This window comes from Gracilinanus agilis, chromosome 4 (genome assembly GCF_016433145.1).
Source record: "Gracilinanus agilis isolate LMUSP501 chromosome 4, AgileGrace, whole genome shotgun sequence".
NCBI lineage: Eukaryota > Metazoa > Chordata > Mammalia > Didelphimorphia > Didelphidae > Gracilinanus > Gracilinanus agilis.
In genome coordinates, this window is record NC_058133.1 from 209,289,251 (window position 1) to 209,312,287 (window position 23,037).

General features: G+C 39.9%; 1 protein-coding gene across 2 annotated transcripts; it reads right to left on the reverse strand.

The window, feature by feature from the left end:
- Positions 1-106: 106 nt before the first annotated feature.
- On the reverse strand, positions 107-21,426 carry NUP85 (nucleoporin 85). Of its 2 annotated transcripts, XM_044673380.1 has the most exons (19): positions 21,338-21,426; positions 17,560-17,653; positions 14,257-14,419; positions 12,164-12,234; positions 9,170-9,213; positions 8,139-8,208; positions 6,969-7,090; positions 5,972-6,106; positions 5,196-5,318; positions 4,670-4,801; positions 3,354-3,460; positions 2,596-2,679; positions 2,364-2,429; positions 2,028-2,179; positions 1,463-1,580; positions 1,221-1,321; positions 807-958; positions 342-443; positions 107-266 (listed from the first exon to the last, which is right to left on the reverse strand). In XM_044673380.1, exons 1-19 carry the CDS (start codon positions 21,368-21,370, stop codon positions 165-167), a joined length of 1,971 nt encoding a protein of 656 aa, XP_044529315.1. In that variant the 5' UTR covers positions 21,371-21,426; the 3' UTR covers positions 107-164. The 2 variants fall into 2 exon arrangements, with proteins under 2 accessions (XP_044529315.1, XP_044529316.1); XM_044673381.1 differs by lacking the exon at positions 5,972-6,106.
- Between the last annotated feature and the right edge of the window lie 1,611 nt (positions 21,427-23,037).

Sequence of the window (23,037 nt, forward strand, 5' to 3'; positions counted from 1 at the left end):
CAGTGGAACCCTAGGCCAAAATTACACCAGGACCACTGAAAATGAAATTGTGTCTTCTCCCTCTCATGACTCACATCATCTTTACTGACTAGACAAAGGGATGTCCTTTTATTTGTAAAAGAAAGCATTTATTTTTAGGAAAAAACATCTACCACCATACGGTTTCATGAGCCTTCCAAGGTTCCTTCCTTCACAATTGCCCGTGCAAGGTTTCGTGCAAGAGCAAGTCTCAGCATTTCCACTTTGGTCGTCTCGACGTCATCCTCCTAGAAGTACAGTTTGTTAGGAGAAGCCCCTCCTACCCCTCTGCAAACCTCCCACCTTAACTGGGATCCAGGTACCTGGGATCTCTGGCCCCCGAGCTTTCTGGGCTCTGGTCTTCCCATTGTCAGGTCCTCAAGGCACTGCATCAGCTCATAGGTTTGCTCAGCAGCAAAGATGACCTAAGGAAGTTTTAGGAGGGTTACATTCCTTATGAGGAGCTGGGCATAAAGGTCAACCCTATAATTCTCAAAGGAGGATGGAGAGGTACAGTCAGTCGGGCAGAACCTGACAGCTCCTAAATTCACACTCTATACCAACCCCCCAAGTCCACACCCTTCTGGAGCTCTGTCAGCAATTCTAGGGCAGGGTCTCAACTGCCAGATGCCCTCTATCAGGCAAATCAGTTTAAAAGGAAGAAACATTCAATCTGTACCTAGTGTTGCATTTAAGTCCTGAAAAGGGCAAATTTTAATAATTGGACTGCAATATAGCTTTTGAAGTACAAAAATTCATAGAAGGAAAAGACCACTGTGGGCTGATACCTGTTTCTGTTCTAGTAGAGGAAGGGCATCAGTCAGTAGCGTCATCCAGAAGGATCGAGGGGCAATTTGGGAAGTCATCAGTGACAGCAGCAGGGAGGCAGCATCAGCAAAGCGCTTTTCTCCATACAACCGGTGAAACTCGCGGTACTTTCCTATTGATCAGTGACAAACCCTGGTGGGATTGTGCTTGCAGGGAAACTATAGGTGCTACTATAACAAGAGAACATTCTCATATAGCAGAAAGCTGCCACCCCCCACCCCCCAAAGGCCTCTACATGGAGCGAGGGGTGGCTCCAAGGTCCTAACATCTTTTCCTGGAGTAGAGGATGTTTCTGATCATCCAAGTCCAGGCAGACACTGATGGACTTAGGATCTGCACCCTCTTCCAGGTACAATGAGCAGCCCAAGAGATACCTAGGAAAGTCAGACGGTCACTAAGCATCATAGCCGGGCCCAGGTTGTCAATGAGATCCAAGTCTGAGAAACTGCCCCGTTCACAGTAATCCTTCAGGAACCTACAGAGAAATATCTCAGGTGAAATCCAGGGCAGCCGGTACTCGCCCTCATGTAGCCCATTAGTTCCTAAGAAAGGCTGGCAGCCCCACCCTCTAGCCAATTGTTATAAGAAAGAGGAAGAAAACCCCGTCCAGACGCACCTATCAGAGACAAGAGTGGCAAAAGCTGCATCTTTGGCTCGGATACTCCAGGACAAGGCAGAGCCCAGGCGGTTGTTGCAGACAGCTTTCATGGCAAGAATCTTGCAGATGCTTCGAACTTTCCAAAGGGAAGAAGATAAACAGCAGATTCTAGATACCTCCCGGAATATCCATTTTCCCTTGTTTTCATGGACTATCTTTACTGAGGCCTGCAGCAGCATCAGAAATAGACCTGACCCCTAAGTATGTATGACTCCAAAAGCAGCATTCTCTCCATTAGGCCATGCTGCAGAAGCTCTACCTGAGGCTGCCCGATATACATTGCCATGAAAATCAGGCTGTTTATACAAAGGCAGAATGTGTTCCGGAAGCCTGCTCCCTGACTGACTATAGCTATGAGCATGTTATTATTTGTAGTTGATTGCTGATTCTTCTGTACTTTGCCTACTCATTTTCCAAGCTGGTACAAACTGACAAGGAAGAGATCTCCAAACTACCTAATCATCCCCTGATGTTAGGCTGCAGTGGCAGTGACAGCTACACTGGCTCACTGGGCCTACCTTACCTTGTTCAGTCATCTGCCGCCTCTCACAGATCCGAAGTACTTTGAGGGCCTTCTGCTCTGTGTTTAGTGGAATCCGCTCAATATGTAGCTCCAGGTAAACCCTGCCCAGCTCTGGACAATGGTCAAAGTAATCCACACCTAGCTGCCATAGGCTGAAAACAAAATCCCCAAAGGGAGAGAAGTGTGGGGCAACCCAAAGTGGGCACTAACATCTGAACTATGTCCTTCATAGCCCCTATTACTAGTGGGTAGCTCTGGCTACAGAAGAAAATAGTTCAGGCCACCCTTCCTCTCCCAGCTTCACCAGAAAACCCCAATCTTTCCAAGTATTCTTACCTATGATGAGCAAACAATCCTGATGCATATTCAAGCAGAAGGAATTCTCGCATATTAGAACCAAAACTGAAATAAAACTCACTGTAAGATTATTAGCAACCAAGGCCTTTTCTCCTTTCTAGGTTCTAATCCTTAGCCAGACTCCATTCCCATCCCTGCTCATTCAACCCACCCCTTCCCTCAGGAATGTCAAACAGTTGCCTACTCCTTGCCACCACCCTCTGCCACTTACTAGAGGTTGTGAGAATGGAGAAGTTTGCAGTGATCAAGTAGGTCTGTCAAGTGAGCAACAAACCACCAATTGCTCAGGGCAATGCTGTAGAGGCAGATGTCAATGCAAAAAGGAAGACAGTTAGGGTGGATAGTTCAGAAGAGATATGAAAACAATCTCAATATAGGCAGCTTTTTCTTAAAAACTATTTCCTAGTGGGAGCAGCTATGTGGCTCAGTGGACTGAGAACCAAGCCTAAAGATGGGAGACCCTGGGTGCAAATCTGACCTCAGACACTCTCTAGCTGTGTGACCCTGGGCAAGTCACTTAAGCCATCGCCTAGTACTTACCTCTCCTCTGCCTTGGAACCAAAACATATTATTGATGCCAAGACAGAAGGTATGGATTTTAAAAAAAAGTTATTTCCTAGAGGCAGCTAGTGGATCAGCGAAAAGAGCACCAGATGATAGGACTTGGGTTTAAATCTGGTCTCAAGACACTTCTTAGCTGTGTAATCCTGGACAAGTCACTTAACCCCAACTGATTAGTTCTTACTACACTTTTGCCTTGGAACCAATACTTAGCATTAATTCTAAGACAGAAAGTAAGGGTTTAAAAAAAAAATAAAACAAAGATATTTCCAACTTTTGGATATGAAGAGCCCCATTTATTTCTACCCAGACTGCCCCTGTTACAAGGTAAAGTTATCACTTGCTGACTTAGGAGGGAGGCACATTGGCAAGAGATGAGAAGCAGAGGGAACCAGGAAGATTTCCTACCTGCACTCCTTGATGACTTGATGAATATCAAATTCAAAGGCTGCCATCAAAATATTGTCCAGAGGTTCTGGACTACTATCGCCTCCCAGAAAGAGATCTAGGCTGGACTGTAAGAGGACCACAAAATGAACTCAATTATAAGAGTGGATAAAAGTTCTTGAAGAAAGGCAAAATTAAGGTGCAAAGTTGGGAATCCCAAAGAAAGGAGATAGGATTTCTCCAAAGATTATCCCATTAGACCACCTTGGAATCTAATCCTTTTTTGGAAAACAACTGCTAGGAAAACTGGAAGGAAGTCTGTCAGAAGTCAGAATGAGACCAACATTTATACCATATGATCTGAATGTAAAAGGTCATTCATTAAAAAAAAAAAATCAGAAGAGAACAAGACCAAGTATCTTTCTCAACTATGGTTAGAGAATGATTCTTAATAAAACAAGAGAGAAAGAAAATTTTATGAAAAACAAAATAGCAAATTTTCACTATATAAAATTTAAGAGCTTTTGTCCTAATAAAATCAACAGATTTAAAAAATAAAAATAAAATCATCAAGAAAAGTCTGATACCCAAAATATACAGGGAATTGACCACAAAAGCCATTCCTGAACAGAAAAGTGATCAAAGGATATTAGCATACTTCAAAAGAAGTTTTGCAAACTAATGACCACATACACAATAAAAGCCTGCTCTAAATCACTAATAGTAAGATAAACATAAAACAAATTTGAGGCTTCAACTCACTCTCCCCAAGTTGGTAGAAATGAAGAAAGATAAGAACCATAAATGTTGATGAGGCTGGGGGAAGATAGGCTTATTAATGCACTATTGGAGTTGTGAAATGGTCTAACCTTCTGGATTTCAAGCAGGAATTATATGGAAAAAGTAACTAAGTAGTCCATATCCAGCAATCCCATCCCTGGGCACATACCCCAGTGAAGACAATGACAGAAATGGATGCCAAAACCTTCCTAACAGCATTCTCGACTGTAGCAAAGAATTGGAAACAAAGTGAACACCCATCGATTAGGGAACAACTGAAGGAAAAAAACACAACACAAAACCACCCTGCTTTGTCCTGGGGAAGATAATGAAACATACCCCTTCTCTCACAGTACAGACATGGGCATCTACCAGAATAGAATATTCAAGAAGGTTAAGGTTTCTATATCAGATGCTTGTTTTTCTTTGTTACAACATAAGGACTGATAGAAATGGGGAAGTAACAACTGTGACAGAAAGAAGAACCAACAATAAAACATTCTTTAAAAAAACAAACCCCATAGCCTTCTCCCTTGAAGTGGTGCCCTCAGACTTACCTGGGCATAGAAGTGCAATTCAATGGGTTTCACTGTGGGGTGAGAGTAGAGAAGCCGAGTCACTAGAAAATGATACCAATTACTGAGAAGTTCCTTCTGCTCCAGTAAAGCATTGTCGTCTCCCAGCATGATCTAAGGGAAGAGGCTTTTCTCTCAGCTCAGGGAGTTGGGAGCTCAGTACACTTAGGACAAGTTCTCACCCCCAAGACAAGGGAAGATGCAAATTTCCCCCAGGAAAGGGATGGTCCCAGAAAAGCCTTCTCTGAAGGACAAGGGCTCTATCTTTACTGTGGGGGCCGCCTAACCAAGCAGAGAAGGCGTTCTTACCCAGAGGATTATGAACTTGTTTTAAAAAATGTTTAGATGTTTTTCAGTACAACTTTTTCCCCCTGTTATCCTACATAATTTTATGCTTTTAAAAACATTATTTTCAGAATACTTCCCTAGACTTCCCCAGACCACTAAGAAGATGAACCTTTGGGCAACAAATTCATTGATAGTCTACCCAAGCCTCCAGCCTACACACCTTACAGAGGGATTCCAAGTGGGGGTTAGAAGCAAAGGTGCCATCTTGAAGATGTCGCTCACATTCCTCATGCCAGTGCTGCCATTTCAGCTCCAGCTCTGTCAATGTCTGTGTGTTGCCAGGCTACAGAAGGAAAGGTCTTGCTTTGAGAAGTTCCCTTCCTCCCTGCTTTGGCCCAGCAATAACACTACTAGGAATATATCCCAAATAGATTTTTTAAAAAGGTCTTTTATATGCAAAAATATGTATAGTAGCACTTTTTATAATAGAGAACCGGAAACAAAACAGATGGCCACTAATTAGGAAATGGTGAAACAAACTGTGGTTCATGTATGTAACAGAATATCTTTGTTGCAAGAAACTACAAATATGAAGAATCAAGAGAAATCTGGTTTCTAGGAACTGTAAGCAAAACCAAGTGAACCATTTACACAATGACTATAATGTAAAGGAAAACAAGCCTGAAAAGCTTTAGGATTCTCATCATAGCAGGGAGTAGTGAGGCCTTCGTAGGTCTCCTTCCATTTCTCTGCAGATTATAGGTGAAGAATAAGGAAATTTTTTGTCACAGCCAATGTGATGACCTGTTTTACTTAACTGTATTTTAGTGAGGGAGGCTTCTAATACATGAGAGGGAAAGTGCATCAATGGAAAATGAAAACAATGTGAAAAAGAACATCTATAAAACTTTTTAAAAAGTAATTTCCCCATAGCCCCACTTAGTTTTGTTTTCTGTTATGGATGTGTTGCCCAGTATTAAGGCTATTCCTACATACACTGAGAATAGGCATCGTCCTCATCAGGTCCCCCAGGATTCTGCACATGTTGGCTGAAGCAGGGTTAGCATCAGCTTCTTTGGACAGCATTTGCCTCGCCTCGTCCAGGCGGCCCTGTAGCACGAAGAGAGTCGCCTGCAAGAGACCCCAAACCCATCTAGCCTCAGGGAGGGCCCAAGTACCAATCTCAGGTTCCCAGTGGGGGATTCTATCTCCCTAAATAAATTCTTTAGCTCCAAGAATCCAAAGGATTTATTTCTCCAGTTCAACAAGGATTCTTTCTCAGAAGAAGAAAGAATCAGGAACAGCCCCAAGGTCCTGAAGGCAGATATTAACCCCTTTGCCAAGTTCCAGTTTTTAAACAGAATTTCAAGGGGGCAGTTAGGTGGCTCAGTGGATTGAGAGCCAGGCCTAGAGAGAGGAGGTCTTGGGTTCAAATCTGGATTCAGGTACTTCCTAGTTGTGTGACCCTGGGCAAGTCACTTAACCTTCACTGCTTGCCCTTACAGCTATTCTGCCTTAGAATCAATATGCAATATTGATTCTAAGAGAGAAAAGTAAGGGTGTTTTTAAGAAATCAATTCTTAATTATCTTTCAATAATATCCAAGAAAGCTATGAAAGCTCACATATTGTCCTGATTTCTTCCCTACCCTGACAAGATTTCTCTGAGGTTCAGGAATAGTCAAAGGGATCTAATTAAGATCATGGGCTCATGGGAATCTTCAAAATCATAAATATCTAGTCCAGTTTTCTCCATTCTACACAGGCAAGGGTAAAGAGAGAGAGAGAAAAGGAAAATGTCAACATTCCAACTACCTCTCAGAGTTGCAGTTATTTTCTCTGAACAGGAGGAAAAGGATAAAAGAAAATATTTCTCTAATCAGTGATTTCAACTGGTCAGACTATCTACAAGATATGGAATCTGGCTTGCAGGCCCACCTGAGCATCTAGTACCAATGTTCTGAAGAGAGGCTCAGCCTGAATTCAATTCTCACCAAATTCCAGAAGTTTTCGTGTTTGTTTGGATTTTCACTACCAAGAACATCTGCTGACAAACCATCCATTTCACACACGTGTAGTCGGACCCAATCAAGGAGGTGAAGGAGTAGAGGGCCAGCTGGGAGCAAAAACTATAGTCAATATAATCCATAACTTCTACTTTCCCAACATTAGATGTAAAATAAGTTAAGATAGAGAGGCTGATTACAGAAGATTATCAATTAATATTAATGGCACAGCATAGGCTTAGTGTAAATAGCTCTCCAAAAGAGGACTGTGCCGGAGGCAGAATTGACACTGACACATATATGGCCTCTATTTACTGATTTTTAGCTATCAAATTAAACCCATGGCCATTAATATAGAGATGTGGGTCACTGGCAAATGCCCCAGCTATAAGATGAAATACCAATTAGTCCTTTGCAACTTCATAGTTATCTTGACCACAAAACCCACAATTTTGCACTCCAACAATTTATCACAATCAAGTGTAACTAATATCCCTATGTTCCTCTTAATTATATGAACCCCCCAATTCTCTAGATCTCAACCTGAATTCAATTCAACATATAGTAATTAAGTGCTTTTTGTGTATAGGGCATGATACCAGGAACAAGGGATACAAGCATGAAAAACAAGATTTTATCAACCTACCAATTTATAATCAAATAAGAGGGTTAAGACACAGACACAAATCTCTCTCTATATAAAGGTAAAATATGAGGACAATGGAGAACATTCTATAAAAAATATCAGAAGGAAGAACAAATTTTCAGTTGGGGGAACAGAGAATTTGTCTAATATTTTAATCTCCTGACAGGTCTCAACTTTACTATTCTTCCCATTCAGTGATATGCAAAATACCACATACCTTTGAGTATTGAAGTGCTTATGAGAATGAGGTGGAAAATTCACCAACAAAATCAACAAATATTTATCACATAAATGCTATGTGAAAGACACTGTAATAGACACTAGGGACAAAAAAGCAAAAAGCCCCTGTCTTTAAGCAGCTTACATTCAACTAAGGAAAACGATGAAAGATGGGGGAAATAGTTTAAGCAAGGAATCCTATAAAATAGATAGAAACAATGAAAAGGTAAAGGCAGGGGAAGAGCAATGTCCTAAATAATTTTTATGTTACATAAGCATCCAACTATTCTCACCTGGGGCTACTTCAATAAAGAGGATCTCACAAAGGTTCCAGATTAACTCCATGGCAGAAAGAATAGAAACCTAGGGGAAGAATCAAAAACAAATCTGGATTGAGAAAAAACACTCTGTGGTAACAATGGAACAGAGCAGGAAATGAACCACAAAGTGGTCAGAAAGATCAAATGATGTTAGCTCATGCATGACAAAATAAATGCTTTGCTGAGTTTGCAGGGTAGAAAACAACCAGATCATTATTAAGATAGAATACAAATTAATCTTCTTGCTCCAGGCAGGGTAAATTAAAATCTAATAATAAAAGAAAAGAGAAAGTAGAACACTTCTATTTCAGTCCCCAGTTCAAGACTAAGATATTTTATTAAAACAACAGATCTGGAAATAGGTACTAACTGTGTGGCTACCTAAGAACTCAACTCTCCATCCAACATCAAATCATATCCATCTAGAAAATCTAAGATAAGTATTTCCACTGGTTGACTTGTTGAGTAAGAATCAATCAACAAAGGGAGCAGGGAAGTGGCTCAGTGGATTTTGAGCCAGGGCTAGAGGTCCTGGGGTTCAAATTTGACTTTAAACACTTCCTAGCTGTGTGACCTGGGTAAGTCACTTAACTGCCATTACTTAGCCCTTACAACTATTCTGCCTTGGAACCATTATACAGTTTTGATTAGAAGACAGAAGGTAAGGGTTTAGTACTGTAATGAATTCTTTTAAGAAACCTCCATGAAGATTCTAGCTGGCTTCTTAAGGTAACCCTTCAATTCTCTTTCTCTAGCCAATCAACCTATTCCTACTTACCAAGAATCTCTAATTAGTCCAAGTAATTAATTAACTCTTAATTAACTATAATAGTACCTATTATATGCAAAGTTTCAGGGAAGAAAACATAAGACAAGCTCTGCTCTCTAAGATCTTAAAATTGAGTTAGAAAGAATGGTCAGCCAATAACTATAACTATGTAAGAATTCAAAGAATTTACAATAGATAAAAGTTAGTGGTATAGATATAATAGAAACATCTGTACCTGACTACTATATTGACGCCCACAGATCGGATCTTGAGCAGCAACTGACAAAAATGAACAAAAAACAAAGACATTTTCAATGAGCAGCAATTTTACTGGTTTCCCTAGAATGCTGTTATAATACTTCTCTCTGTGCTATTACTAGAATCTAGAATTTCTTCTTTTGATTATTTTTTATTTGTTGTTACACTATTATCTCAGAAAAATGCAAATTTCAGGTGACTCAAAGGGCAAAGGAAAGACAGTTAGCTCGATACTACTAGGTCTATACCCCAAAGAGATCAAAGAAAGGGGCAAGGACCCATGCATACAAAAATATTCATTGTAGTAGTAAAGAATTGGAAACTGAGAGGGTGCCTATTAAACTAGAGAATGGCTAGACAAGGTATGGTATAGGAATGTAATAAAATACTATTGTACTATAAAAAATAACAAAGGAGGTGAGTAAAAGAATAATTTATATAATAACTATCATAAGGACAAAAAACTTTGAAAGACTTAAGAACACAGTTCAACACAATGAACCATCAATTCTAGAGGACTCATGCTACCTAAACTTCCTGATAAAGAGGTGACAGTCTCAGAATGCAGAATGGGACTTTTTTTTTTTTTGACATGGCTAAATTTGTGTGAATTTGTTTTGCTTGACTATCCGTGTTATAGGGGTTTTGTTGTTGTTGTTTTTTGCTTTCTCAGTGAAAAGAAGAGGGAAAGTGGGAAGTAGGAAAGACAGATTTTCATTTAAAAAATTAAATTTGAACTTTTTTAAGAAGAAAAATAAAAATAGAGGTTAAGTAACATCGTACCTGCAAGGACTAGCATTCAAGAACTGGCATAAAAGACATCGCCAAGAACAAGTATGCCTTAGAGAGGAGGTAGAGGGCTGGTCTATGACTGCCAAAGAAGATAAGAATATAAAATAGATGCAAAAAGAATTGGTAGTATAGATGTAGCAAATGTAGCAGATATTGGTTTCAATTTTACAAGAAGTCATTCACTGACACCATATGGATAACTTTTTTCCCAAATCACTTACCAGACAGGTCATAACCATGGACCTATGGTACCTTTCTCCCACTATATTAGGTTCAGCATGCTTAAAGAACCAGGCCAAAGGATAGCAGATGGACAGCCCAAGTCTTCCCTGGTACCACAAAATATTAAAAGACTCATGAAAAAGTGTCTAGTGCTCTGGATAGATCTCTCCATGAAGGATTTGTGGAAAGACATAGACAAGAATTTCTCAAGATGAGAGAGAAAGCATTAGGTCTCACATTATTATTTGTGGAGTGATATGTTGATAAGGTAATATATTCATTTAAGTAAGTATATTCACTATAGATATTTTTTAACATAACTTACACTCTTTTACTGTAGGTCAGTGATATGAAAACTGTGGCTCTCAAGTTTCCTGTAACAGAGTATTATATTACACTGAACTCTCTATAGGGTACACAGTAATTTTCTGGCTCTTCTGACTAAAGGTTTTGCAGATGTCAACAAAACTCATAACTTTGAGCACCACTGCCCTTTTGCCTTATGTGTCAATTATTTGTCAATTCTATAGGCTCTACCTTGGAAAAATGTAACTAAGATTACTGTCCCCCAAAAAATCAGATTCTAAGGGGCCAACATCACTGAAAGGGAGATTGTGGATTTAAAGAAGTGCAAACCAGATCTGATTTCTGTAATTCTAATAAATCAGTCAAAAAGCATTTATTATTAAATACCTGCTATGCCAGGCACTGAGGATACAAAGACAAAACATGAAACAATTCCTACCTTCAAAGACATTATGTTCTTTCAAGTGAGACAACACGTACATATATAAACACATACAGAATGAATACAAAAGAAATATAAGATACTAGGAGAGAGGGTGATCTAGCAGTTGGATTGGGGAACACTTCAGCAAAAGGTATCATTTGAGCTACCCCTTTGAAGGAAGAGATGCTATCAGGCAGAGGTGATGAGTGCATATATTTGAGTCATGGGGGAAAGCCAGTACAAAGGTGCAGAAAGAAGAAAGAGATCCATTAGCAGGACAGTGATATGGTCAAATTTGTACTTAAGAAAAAGTCCTTTGACAAATGGGTGGAGGATGGCCACTGCAATAGACTAGGCAAGAAGTGTTAAGAGCCAGACCTGGTATAGTGTTCTTATGAGGAGAGAAGGGGTCAATGCAAAAGATGTTACAGAGGGAGAGATGGCAAAATTTGGCAACTGGCTATGGATATGTAAGATGAGGGAGAGTAAGGAACTGAAGATAAGACTAAAGTTACAAACCTGGAAACTTTAGGAATATTGGAATATCTGTTTTTGAAGAAAAAAAGATGACAAGCTGTTTTAGATATATTAAGTTTGGGATGTCTGTGGGACATTCAGTTTGAAATGTCCAATAAGCAATTGGTGAATACTTACTTTTAGCAGGCATGCTAGATGAACTAACAAAGGAGATTAAGGAGATCTCAAACAAGGTAGGAAGAGAATCAAAAAGAGAGTAGTGAGACTCCAATAGGAAGAAGTCATCAATAGTACACAGAAGTCAAGGAGAGTAAAGACAAAAAAAAAAATCAGATTTGACAATTAAGACATTGTTGGTAACTAGAGAAATTCAGTTGAATGATGAGGTCAGAAGCTACAGTTGTAATGAGAGAAAGTGGCAGCAATAAGTGCAAACAGCAGTTTCTATTAAGTTTGGCTGAGAAAAGGAAGAAAGATACCTAGAGGGGATGGTAGAGTCTAATGAAGTTTTTTTTAAGGATAGGGGAGACCTGGGTATATTTGAAGGTGGTAGAAGAATTTTAAATTAGAGGGGGAAAAAAGAATGACTAAGGGGGCAATTTGCTGGAAAAGGAAGGTAACAGAATCAAGGGCATATAGAGAAGGGTTAGCCTCATCAGAGATGAGGAAAAAAAGACAGATGCTATAAGAAAAGTAATTTCATATTGGCCTAAAAAATATTATCTCAAATTCCATCACAAAATTACTTACTTGCTACTTGATGCATTTCTTCCATACAGGCCCTTATAACTGAACGATAGTTTTTACTTACTCGAACCAATCTATAAAGAATACAACGGTCTTTAAAAAATAACATTCAGCAAGGATTTGTGAAATATATATAAGAAAAAAGCAGAGCCCAAAGAATAAATGTAGCTATATCAATGTAAATGAAAAATAAATTTTTTAAGGTCAAAGTCAGGTGAAATAAAATGAGCAATGTTATCACTAAATTTCTGTTACTAAAGAGTAAACTATAAATTATAAAGTGATATGTATTATCAACCTCAATTACTCTATTATGCAATTTTGCTTAACTGTTTTTTAAAAAATCCTTACCTTCTGTCTTAGAAACAATATTAAGTATCAGTTCCCAGGAAGAAGAGCAATAAAAGCTAGACAGTTGGGATTAAGTGACTTGTTCATGGTCACACAGGTAGGAAGTGTTTGGGTCAGCACTTCTGCTCTCTAGTCCTGTTTCTCCATCCAGTGCTACCCCACTTAACTGGTTTTTGAAAAATATATTCTATGAGGGACTTGTTTGGGTATTGGTTAGGAAGTATATATCATGCTAAAACAAAATTTTTTAATGACGTGCATATTTAAAAAAAAAAAAAAGACCATAAAATCCAATTCCTTGTTATTTCCTTTTCCCTACTCCACCTTACAAAAATAAAATAAAACAAAACACCAAGGATATTTAATTTCAAAGTTCACAGGATAGGACATACAAAAGTGATACACATAAGATCTGAACGGTTAAGTTATTTTCCAGTTGTGGCTCCCTGAGGACAAAACTTAAGTATTTATAAAAAAGCTGGCTAGGATACAATCTACAGTTATTTTTCTATTTAAAGAAATCTTACTGGCTTAATAGGTAACTGCCCTCATTACTGGTACCATCTGGTAACTAACCTTAACACAATACAGGGGCAATGACTGTGTTCTAGTTTTCTATTCTTTGGTTATGAGAGGATTATAGACTAAAAAAACACACTTTAAAGAACTGATCCCTTTTGTGATTAAATTTCCATTCACCCAATATAGCTCCAACTAAATTTAATAACGTAGAAGAAGACGGCCTATATTAGGACACTAATGCATTGCTGATGGAGTTGTGACTTGATCCAACCATTCAGGAGGGCGATTTGGAACTATGCCAAAAGGCTATAAAACTGTGCATACCCTTTAATATGGTAATACTACTACTGGGTCTGTAACCCAAAGAGATAATAAAAAAGGGGAAAGGACCTACTTGTACAAAAACATTGATAGCAGCTTTTTTGGAATGGCAAAGAATTGGAAATTGAGGGGATGTCCATCAATTGGGGAATGAATGAACAAACTGTGGTACATGTTGGTAATACTATTGTGCTATAAGAAATGATGTAAGAAGATGATTTCAGAAAAAGTTGGCAAGATCTACAGGAACTGATGCAGAACTGGGAGAACATCACACACGATAATGGCAACATTGAACAATGATTATCTGGAAACTTGGCTACTCTCAACGATGCAGTGATCTGGGACAATCCTGAAAGACATGATGGGGGAATGCTATCTACATCCAGAGAAAGAACTGTTGGAGTCATCTTTCACATCACTATATCTTTGGTTTTATTTTGGGGTTCTGGTTATATACAAGTGTGCTCTTACAACAATGGCCAATATGGAAGTATGTTTTGCATGACAATAAAAATAAAATTTTTAAAAAAGGAAGAAAAATGGCCTGGGATAACACATAAGTAATTCAGAGGCATACTATTAAGATCATCTCTTTTTCAGATAATTTACACTTTTCAAAGTCCAGGAAACAAACTTGAACCTATAAGATGTCCTTCTTCATTGCAAAAAATTCAACTTACAAAATCAATTGGGAGTTATTTCATAGTCAACCTGGCATAATGGAAAGAGAGCCTGATTTAGTGTGTTTCAATCCAAATTCTAACACTGTGTAGCATTAGGGGAGTCATTTAACCTGAGTCTAGGTTTTCTCCTCTACAAAATGGGTATCATGTAAGCATTAACTACTTCAAGGGATATTGTGAAGAGTTAGATAAATGTTCCTCCAACAAGCTACTTACTGAGCTTTCCGAGATTTTCCTGTTGATTCTTCCTCAATCCTCTGTAGTCCTACAAAGATGCCATGGGACTCATTGAAAAGTTTTCGCAGGATCCGAGAGTAAACATCTATATCCTTCCGAACAATATAGATTAAAGGACAGCCTGGCACCTTCTCTTCTTTCTCTGAAATGGAACAAAGTAAAGTCATAAAACCCAAATAATCAAACCAAATATCTAGCTATAGGGATAGATACTGAATCCACGATTTCATTGGTATAGGGTACATCTGTGAGAAATCAAATTCCCTCCATCTTGACAAGAAGGGCCACATTATTATCAAAGATTAGGGGAAAAAGAGGAGAGATGTTATAACAAAAGCCAATGTATGTCTACACTTATGAAGTAGAGCTATCTAGGACACCGAAATTCAATGGTTTGCCCAAGGTCACACAAACAATATGCATCAGAGGAAAGATCTAACCCCAGCCTGGGCTTCCTGGCTTAAAGGCCAGTTCTTTATCCACAATGCCATCTTGCCTCTATTTAACTATTACAATTTTATTAATTTGCTGCTAGTCCCACTAAAGAAACTCAAAGCAATATATAAAATATATACAAAAAATATATAAAAGAGTACAGTTATTTATCAATCATCTACATATAAATTATTCATGGTAAACTTGTAATCACTATTGCATGCACAACAAAGTATGTAAGCTCTCTCTCAACTTTCAATGGGCTATATCTGTCAGTTCTCAATAATCAGGTATGTGATTAAAAGCTAATATTAATTTGTACAAAACACAGTTAATGAAGGTGAATCTGTTGCCAAAGTAATGTAATGTTCTCTAAAATAGAAAATTTTAATAGTATTTTTAATAGTACACACACACACCTCATAGATGACAGAAGTTAACCATCAGATAATGTTTTATCAGCAAATGCAACCAATGCATGATGATTTAAAAATTAGAAACTACAAGTCTACATAACTTTCTTATACAAGAACTATTTCTAGAACATGTTGTGTTGTTGTTCAGTGGTCTGCAATGAGCAAAACAAAAAGCAGAAAAGAACGTGTGGCCTAGACTCATGAGTTTCCACCCAAAACATAATGTGCTAAAAGTGCTGAGAAGTTTTTCTCTCTTAAATATGTAAAAGGGCCATCTGGATGCATTTTCTATAAGATTGTCCTAAGTGGGTCCCTTACGTGGTAACTGCAGTCTTACAATGCCCAAATTTCCTGCTAGGGATATAGCAAAGAGAACAGACATTTTAAACTAGAAAATTAAGAAAAAATAGCTCTCAAGAATTAGTTAAATTAGATTGGCTAACATGACAGCAAAGGAAAGTGGTGAATGTTGGAGAAGGATGTGACAAAATTGGCACATTAATGCATTGCTGGTGGAGTTGTGAATTGATCCAACCATTCTGGATGGCAATTTGGAACTATGCCCAAAGGGCACTACCTTTGATACATTGCTGGGTGTATACCCCAAAGACATCATAAGGAAAAAGTCTTGTACAAAAATATTCATAGCTACACTCTTTGTAGTTACAAAAAAAATGGAAAATTAGGGAATGCCCTTCAATTGGGGAATGGGTGAACAAATTGTGGTATCTGCTGGTGATGGAATACTATTATGCTCAAAGGAATAATGAACTGGAGGAATTCCATGTGAACTGGAATGACCTCCAGGAACTGATGCAGAGTGAAAGGAGCAGAACCAGGAGATTATACACAGAGACTGATACACTGTGGTACAATCAAATGTAATGGACTTCTATACTAGCAGTAATGCAATGATCCAGGACAATTCTGAGGAATTATGAAAAAGAACACTATCCACATTCAGAGGAAGAACTATGGCAATAGAAACACAGAAGAAAAACAACTGCTTGAACACATGGGTTGATGTCGATATGATTTGGGATGTAGACTCTAAACAACCACCCCAAGTGCAACTATCAACAATATAGTCTTGATCGATGATACATGTAAAAACCAGTGGAAATGCGCGTTGGCTATGGGGATGGGGTGGGTGGGGAGGGTGAGATAGGTGGAGGGGAGAGTAAGAACATGAATCATGTAACCATGGAAAAATTTTCTAAAAATTAAAATAAAAAAAAAGAATTAGTTAAATTGAAAAACCGATAATTTTACTCAATCTTCCACAAATAAGTCTTTCATTAGACCTGATATAGTTCTTGCAATAAAGGAAGAAACTCTATATATTTTAATAATGTTTCCTCAAAGACATAAGAAAATCTCTCTAAGAGGTACCTTGTTGTTAGCAAGCAGTATAATAACTTTTTTTTAAGTTGATTACACTACTGCTGTAAAATCTTCATTGAATATATTGAACCCATTAAAAAAAACTCTTACCTTCCATTTTAGAATCAATACTGTGTATTGGTTCCAAGGCAGAAGAGAGGAAAGGGTGAGCAATGGTGGTTAAGTGATTTGCCCAGGGTCACACAGATAGGAAGTGTCTAAGGCCAGATTTGAACCTAGGACCTCTTGTCTCTAGGTCTGGCTCTCAATCCACTGAGCCACCCAACTGCCCCATGAACCCATTTTTTTTTTTTTTTTAAACCCTTACCTTCCGCCTTGGAGTCAATACTGTGTATTGGCTCCAAGGCAGAAGAGTGGTAAGGGTAAGCAATGGGGGTCAAGTGACTTGCCCAGGGTCACACAGCTGGGAAGTGTCTGAGGCCAGATTTGAACCTAGGACCTCCCGTCTCTAGGCCTGACTCTCAATCCACTGAGCTACCCAGCTGCCCCCCCCCATGAACCCATTTTTAATAGCTGGTGATATTCAGAACAACAAAAATAAAAGGATGCCTTCTTCCCAATAAAGACAATAAAGACATCTCTGGCCATACTGCTACTACTTAGCTCTAGATAGATTATAAAAAGAAAACAATATTCAATCTATTTAATACCATGAATAGAAAATAAGAAATAGCCAAAATATCTTGAAAGTGTCATTCAAATAAGGACTGAAGCATAGTTATAGTTTTAGTGAGTAGAGAAAAAGGAAAAATAAAATCTCCTGCTGAACAAGAATTAAAATAAAGAACAGGCGGGAAGCATGCCCATCTTCAGATGGAAAATCAATCACATCAACAATTTATTATGAGTTGGATGTTTTTCAGTTCCATGAGATTCTCAGGCATGACTATTTAATGACAACTGCCAAAGCCTCCAAAATTTAAAAGTCAAAATTCCTCCTGTTCCAAGCTAGTCAAGATGCATAACAATACAGACACGCCAATAAAGTCTACAAGGTGACTGCATGAAGAGAGCATGAAATAATTACCTTTATTTTTGAACAAAGTTTCACACACCAGCATCTCTCCAGGTCCCCAATCAAAACACATTTGCTTCTTCTTGGAATTCACCCCTGGAATCAACTAGAAAGAAGTAAAACATAACTGTCAAACTTTCCTTGATAAGAGAACTCTGAAGTCTTGAAATTTCAATGATTTTTTTTTTACACAATCCTAAAATCAGTAATAAGTAATCAAAAATACTTATGAAGGGGGCAGCTGGGTAGCTCAGTGGATTGAGAGCCAGACCTAGAGACGGGAGGTCCTAGGTTCAAATCTGGCTTCAAACACTTCCCAGCTGTGTGACCCTGGGCAAGTCACTTGACCCCCATTGCCTACCCTTACCACTCTTCTGCCTTGACTCCAAGAGGGAAGGTAAGGGTTTAAAAAAAAATACTTATTAAGGACTTGTATGGATATGGTACTGTACATGGTGATTAGTTAAGAAATCATTTAAGCCAGGCCATTGAACCAATCCTATAAGGACCCCAACTAAACAACTCAGAGTACACAAACTGTCAGTAGCATCATCATATATTAACCAAGGGAAATAAGCATCAATTTTTACCATCTTAAGAATCATACATTTCATTCAAGGCTTTTGTTATTCTGTAGGAGTCAGCAAACTCTAACCTGTTTTGTACAGCCCATAAGCTAAGAATAGTTTTTATATTTTAAAATACACCTTATTCAGTATGTTTTGCCTTTGCTGACTAATTGTGTGACTGTGGATTATCTGAAGCCATTCAACTTCCCTGAGATTCAGTTTTTTTTAAAATCTATAAAGTGGGTACTTTACCTGTAGTATTATACCTGTAGTATTATGTACTTTACCTGTAGTATTATGTCATATGTAGTACAATATAGTCAATATAAGGATCAACTGGGAAATTTTTTTATTTAAAATTTATTTAAAGGACCTTATAAACCTTAAAATGCTATATAAATGGGGGCAGCTGGGTAGCTCAGTGGAGTGAGAGCCAGGCCTAGAGACAGGAGGTCCTAGGTTCAAACCCGGCCTCAGCCACTTCCCAGCTGTGTGACCCTGGGCAAGTCACTTGACCCCCATTGCCCACCCTTACCAATCTTCCACCTATGAGACAATACACCGAAGTACAAGGGTTTAAAAAAAAAAACAAAAAAATGCTATATAAATGTCAGCTATCATAATATCAAACAAGTTGTTATCTTGTGCCTAAAATATTTGGATGAATCTATATCACTGACATTGCTGCAATAGGACACCACCCATCCATATCCTCCCATAAATCCTCTACAGACCTTTCATTAGCTCTAGATACCAAGATATTTCAAGGGCACCATAAAAGCGAGTGGGCATTAGTGATCCTTTGCTCTCAATACATGATTTCTCCACCTTCTCTTCTGGTCTTTCTAATGAATCTCTTTATGTCACTTCTCTTGCATGCTTCACTCCACTGCCCCCTGGGTGACTCACAACTTTAATTCTTTGGAAACTATGCTAATCCCATTATGTATAACACTTGCTTCAACAAATAAATTGGCAAAGGATATGAAGTCTTCAGAAGATTGGTAAACTATAAATGACCACATAAAAACATGCTCTGAATTAAATAATCACAAAAAATACAAACTAAAACAATGCTGAGGTTTTACCTCATCCAGATAACTGGCAACGATGGGAAGTCAATATGGAAGACCTGTGAGCAGACTAATGCACTACTGCTGGAGCTATAATTCATCATTTAGGATTTCAGTATGGAATTATGTTGGAAAAGTAATGGTGATAACAAAGAAATGAGTCAAAATGAGTACCCACTGATTGGGGATTGGCTAAAAAACCCATGTTATAAAATTTGTAATTAATTACTATGCAGTAATAAATGAGGTCATGGGGCAGCTGAGTGGCTCAGTGGATTGAGAGCCAGGCCTAGAAACTGGAGGTCCTAGGTTCAAGTCCGGCGTCGGACACTTCCTAGCTGTGTGACCTTGGGCAAGTCACTTGACCCCTACTGCCCACCCTTACCACTCCTGGGCCAACGACAGTCCCTAGCCCGGATGAAAAAGGAGGAAGGTTGGGCGTGGAGCTAGCAACCCCACCCTGTAAAAACTACATCTGCTAAAGAAACTGCAACCTAAAGTAGGGGCAGCTGGGCTAGCTCAGTGGATTGAGAGCCAGGCCTAGAGACGAAAAGGTCCTAGGTTCAAGTCCGGGCTCAGACACTTCCCAGCTGGGTGACCCTGAGCGACTATGTGTCCCATTGCCTACTGGTTGTGGCCCTATGCTCCTTGAATGGAGTCCCAGGATAAAAATAAATAAATAAATAAATAAATGAGGTCAGAGAAAAGTGGGAAGATTTGTATGAACTGATCAAAGCAAAATAAACAGGACCAAGTAAACAATATACACAATATCAACAATAATAAAAACAGTGGGCAGTTGGGTGGCTCAATGGATTGAAAGGCAGGCCCAGTGTTGGGAGGTCCTGGGTTTAAATCTGGCCTCGGATACTTCCTAGCTGTGTGACCCTGGGCAAGTCATTTACTCCCCATTGCCTAGCACCAGGGGTCGGCAACATATGACTCTTTCTGCAGGAGCCATAAAGTCAATTTTTTTTCAGGCGCTGTTACAGGTGAGCACTGTACGGCTCTCACGGCCAAAAAGGTTGCCAACCCCTGGCCTAGCCCTTACCACTCTTCTGCCTTAGAACCAATACATAATATTGAATCTAAGATGGAAGGTAAGGAGTTTTTATTTAAAAACAACACAAAAAAAAAACCACACCAATAATAAAAGCATCACTATAAGTTGAATTCTAAACAATGGATTGGATCTAGAGAAGATATAATAGAACATAACATCTTGGGGCAGCTGGGTAGCTTCAGTGGAGTGAAGAGTCAGGCCTAGAGACAGGAGGTCCTAGGTTCAAACCCGGCCTCAGCCACTTCCCAGCTGTGTGACCCTGGCCAAGTCACTTGACCCCATTGCCCACCCTTACCACTCTTCCACTTATGAGACAATACACCGAAGTTAAAGGGTTTAAAAAAAAAACAACATAACATCTCACCAACGGCAGATTGCTGAGAGACTATTAGACCAGAATGCTGGTCTCACATCCCTAAAATATAGGTGCTATTATTAGCTCCCTTTTACAAAGGAGGAAAGTGAGGCAGAAAGAGCTTGTGGCTTGTTCAGGGTTTGCAAGGTGCTTTACAAACATTATCATACTGGTTCCTAATCACAACCCAGCTAAATAGGTGATGTCACTACCTCTATTTTACAAAGAGGGTTAACTAGGGCTCGAAGCGCTGTAGTGAGGAGCCTAGGGTCCATAGAACTGCGACTCCGCCGACTTGGCAGAGGCCGTATTTGAACTCAGGTCACTCATCCTACCCGCAGAGCACTCTACCAGCTACGTCGCTATGGTGACGCTCAAAAAATATAACGACTATACCCGAGGATGGGCAGGCAAGGGAAAGCCTAATAGGGTTCCTCCGGTGGGGAGGAAGGGTTAGGAAAGAGAAGGGGAAAGAGTGGAAGCCCGGCCGGGGACGCAGAAGGAACACCCATGTGCACGTATATGGGCGTGGCTAAGGCGCGAAGAGACAAAGGAGCCTCAGGCCTGCGACACTCGCGACCGGGCTCCGTCGGGGCGTGAGCCCGAGCTGCAGAGTGACACCCCCCCCCCCCGAGGGCCGGGGCAGCGATCTCCGGCGAAAGGAGAGGAACAAACCAAGATTACTCGTGGCCGACTCTAGCCCCTGTCCACCCCATGGCATGGACCTTACCGTGAGCGTGGGGTCGCCGTCCAGTTCCTCCATTTTGCCGGTCTGATAAACCCAAACAGCAGGCTCTAGAGCCGCCACCAGCGCCCGAACCCCGGATCTTACGCCAACGAAGGACCCCACTTCGGACCCCGACTAGCCGCGGAAGTGCCTGTCAATCCCCTCAGATTTTGAGCGCATACTCGCGTATGCTCTCTCTAGGAACCTTTACAAGTAGCTCCCTAATTAGGTATTGGAAGCCATCCCTCCGAAATCTCCGGCTCCGAAGCAGCGCGTAGTGTTCCCATCGCTCCCTGGCACCAGGCAGCGCTTTGGACAGCTCCGTGCTGAGGCGGGGGAAACGCCCCCCAGGTGGCGGGAGAGTAGTTCAGCCCGATTTTAACTGGGTGGAAGAAGCTTGGGATCTTCGAGCAGAATGCGCCTCCTTGCGGCTGTGGCTGTGGAAACTTCTGGACTGCAGTTCCTGTGGGTTTGGCAACCTGGAGCCCTGCAGGTTAGCTGTGCAGATTTGTAGCCCGTCCTATATTGGGACTTTTCTGCACTCCAGGGCCAGCAGACAGTGTAGCTCCCGTACAAGACTCATTCATGAGGTTGGAAACTGTGTCAGTGAGATAGAACTTATTTTAGGGAAACATTGCCCTAACAGAAACTAATTTTCCAATGATGGTGACAATAATAGTAATAATAATAATAATAGCTAACGTTTACATATCACTTACAATGTGCTGGGCACTGTGCTAAGCTCTTTACAAATATCTCATAGAATCCTCACAGCAATCTTAGGAGGTAAATGCTATTATTATCCCCATTTTACAGAAGAGAAAACAGAGGCAACAGATTCAGTGACTTGCCTAAGGTTACAGTTCATAAGTGTCTGAGTTCGAATTCTAACTCGGGTCTTCCTGACTCCAGACACACAGTCTACTGCTTCCACCTAACAGTAATGGTTTTAACAAACTTAAAGCCCTTGCAGTTGCCCTGGGGAAAGCATGCAAATTCCCCAATGAACTCATTCATTTTATTTTTTTTTGATGTTGAGAGACAACTAAGTGGTGCTATAAATTGAGTTGCTTGCCTCAGTTTCTTCATCTGTAAAAGAAAACTGGAAAGGGACAGGTAAGTGGCTCCGTAGATTGAGATCCAGACCTAAAAACTGTTCATGGGTTCAAATATGCCTCCAATATTTCCTAGCTATAGGACTGGGTACTTTTCTACCTTGGAACCAATATGTAGTATTGATTCTAAGATGGAAGATAAGTTTTTTGTTTTGTTTTGTTTTTTAAACCCTTACCTTCCATCTTGGAGTCAATATTGTGTATTGGCTCCAAGGCAGAAGAGTGGTAAGGGTAGGCAATGGGGTCAAGTGACTTGCCCAGGGTCACACAGCTGGGAAGTGTCAGAGGCCAGATTTGAACCCAGGACCTCCCATCTCCAGGCCTAGCTCTCAATCCACTGAGCTACCTAGCTGACCCCTTGTTTTGTTTTTTTAAAGGAGCTGGAAAGGTAAATGGCAAACCACTCCAGTATCTGCCAAGAAAATCCCAAGTGGGTTCAGGAAGAGTTATTGTCTTTATGAAATGGAGGTAAATAGGGGTACTCTTCCCTCTTTAATGGAAGTAATTAGGGAAACCCTTTCTCCACCTCTCCATCTAGAAGAAAATGTTACGTTCCTGGTAACTTGTAACCTTACTCACTGGGAGGAG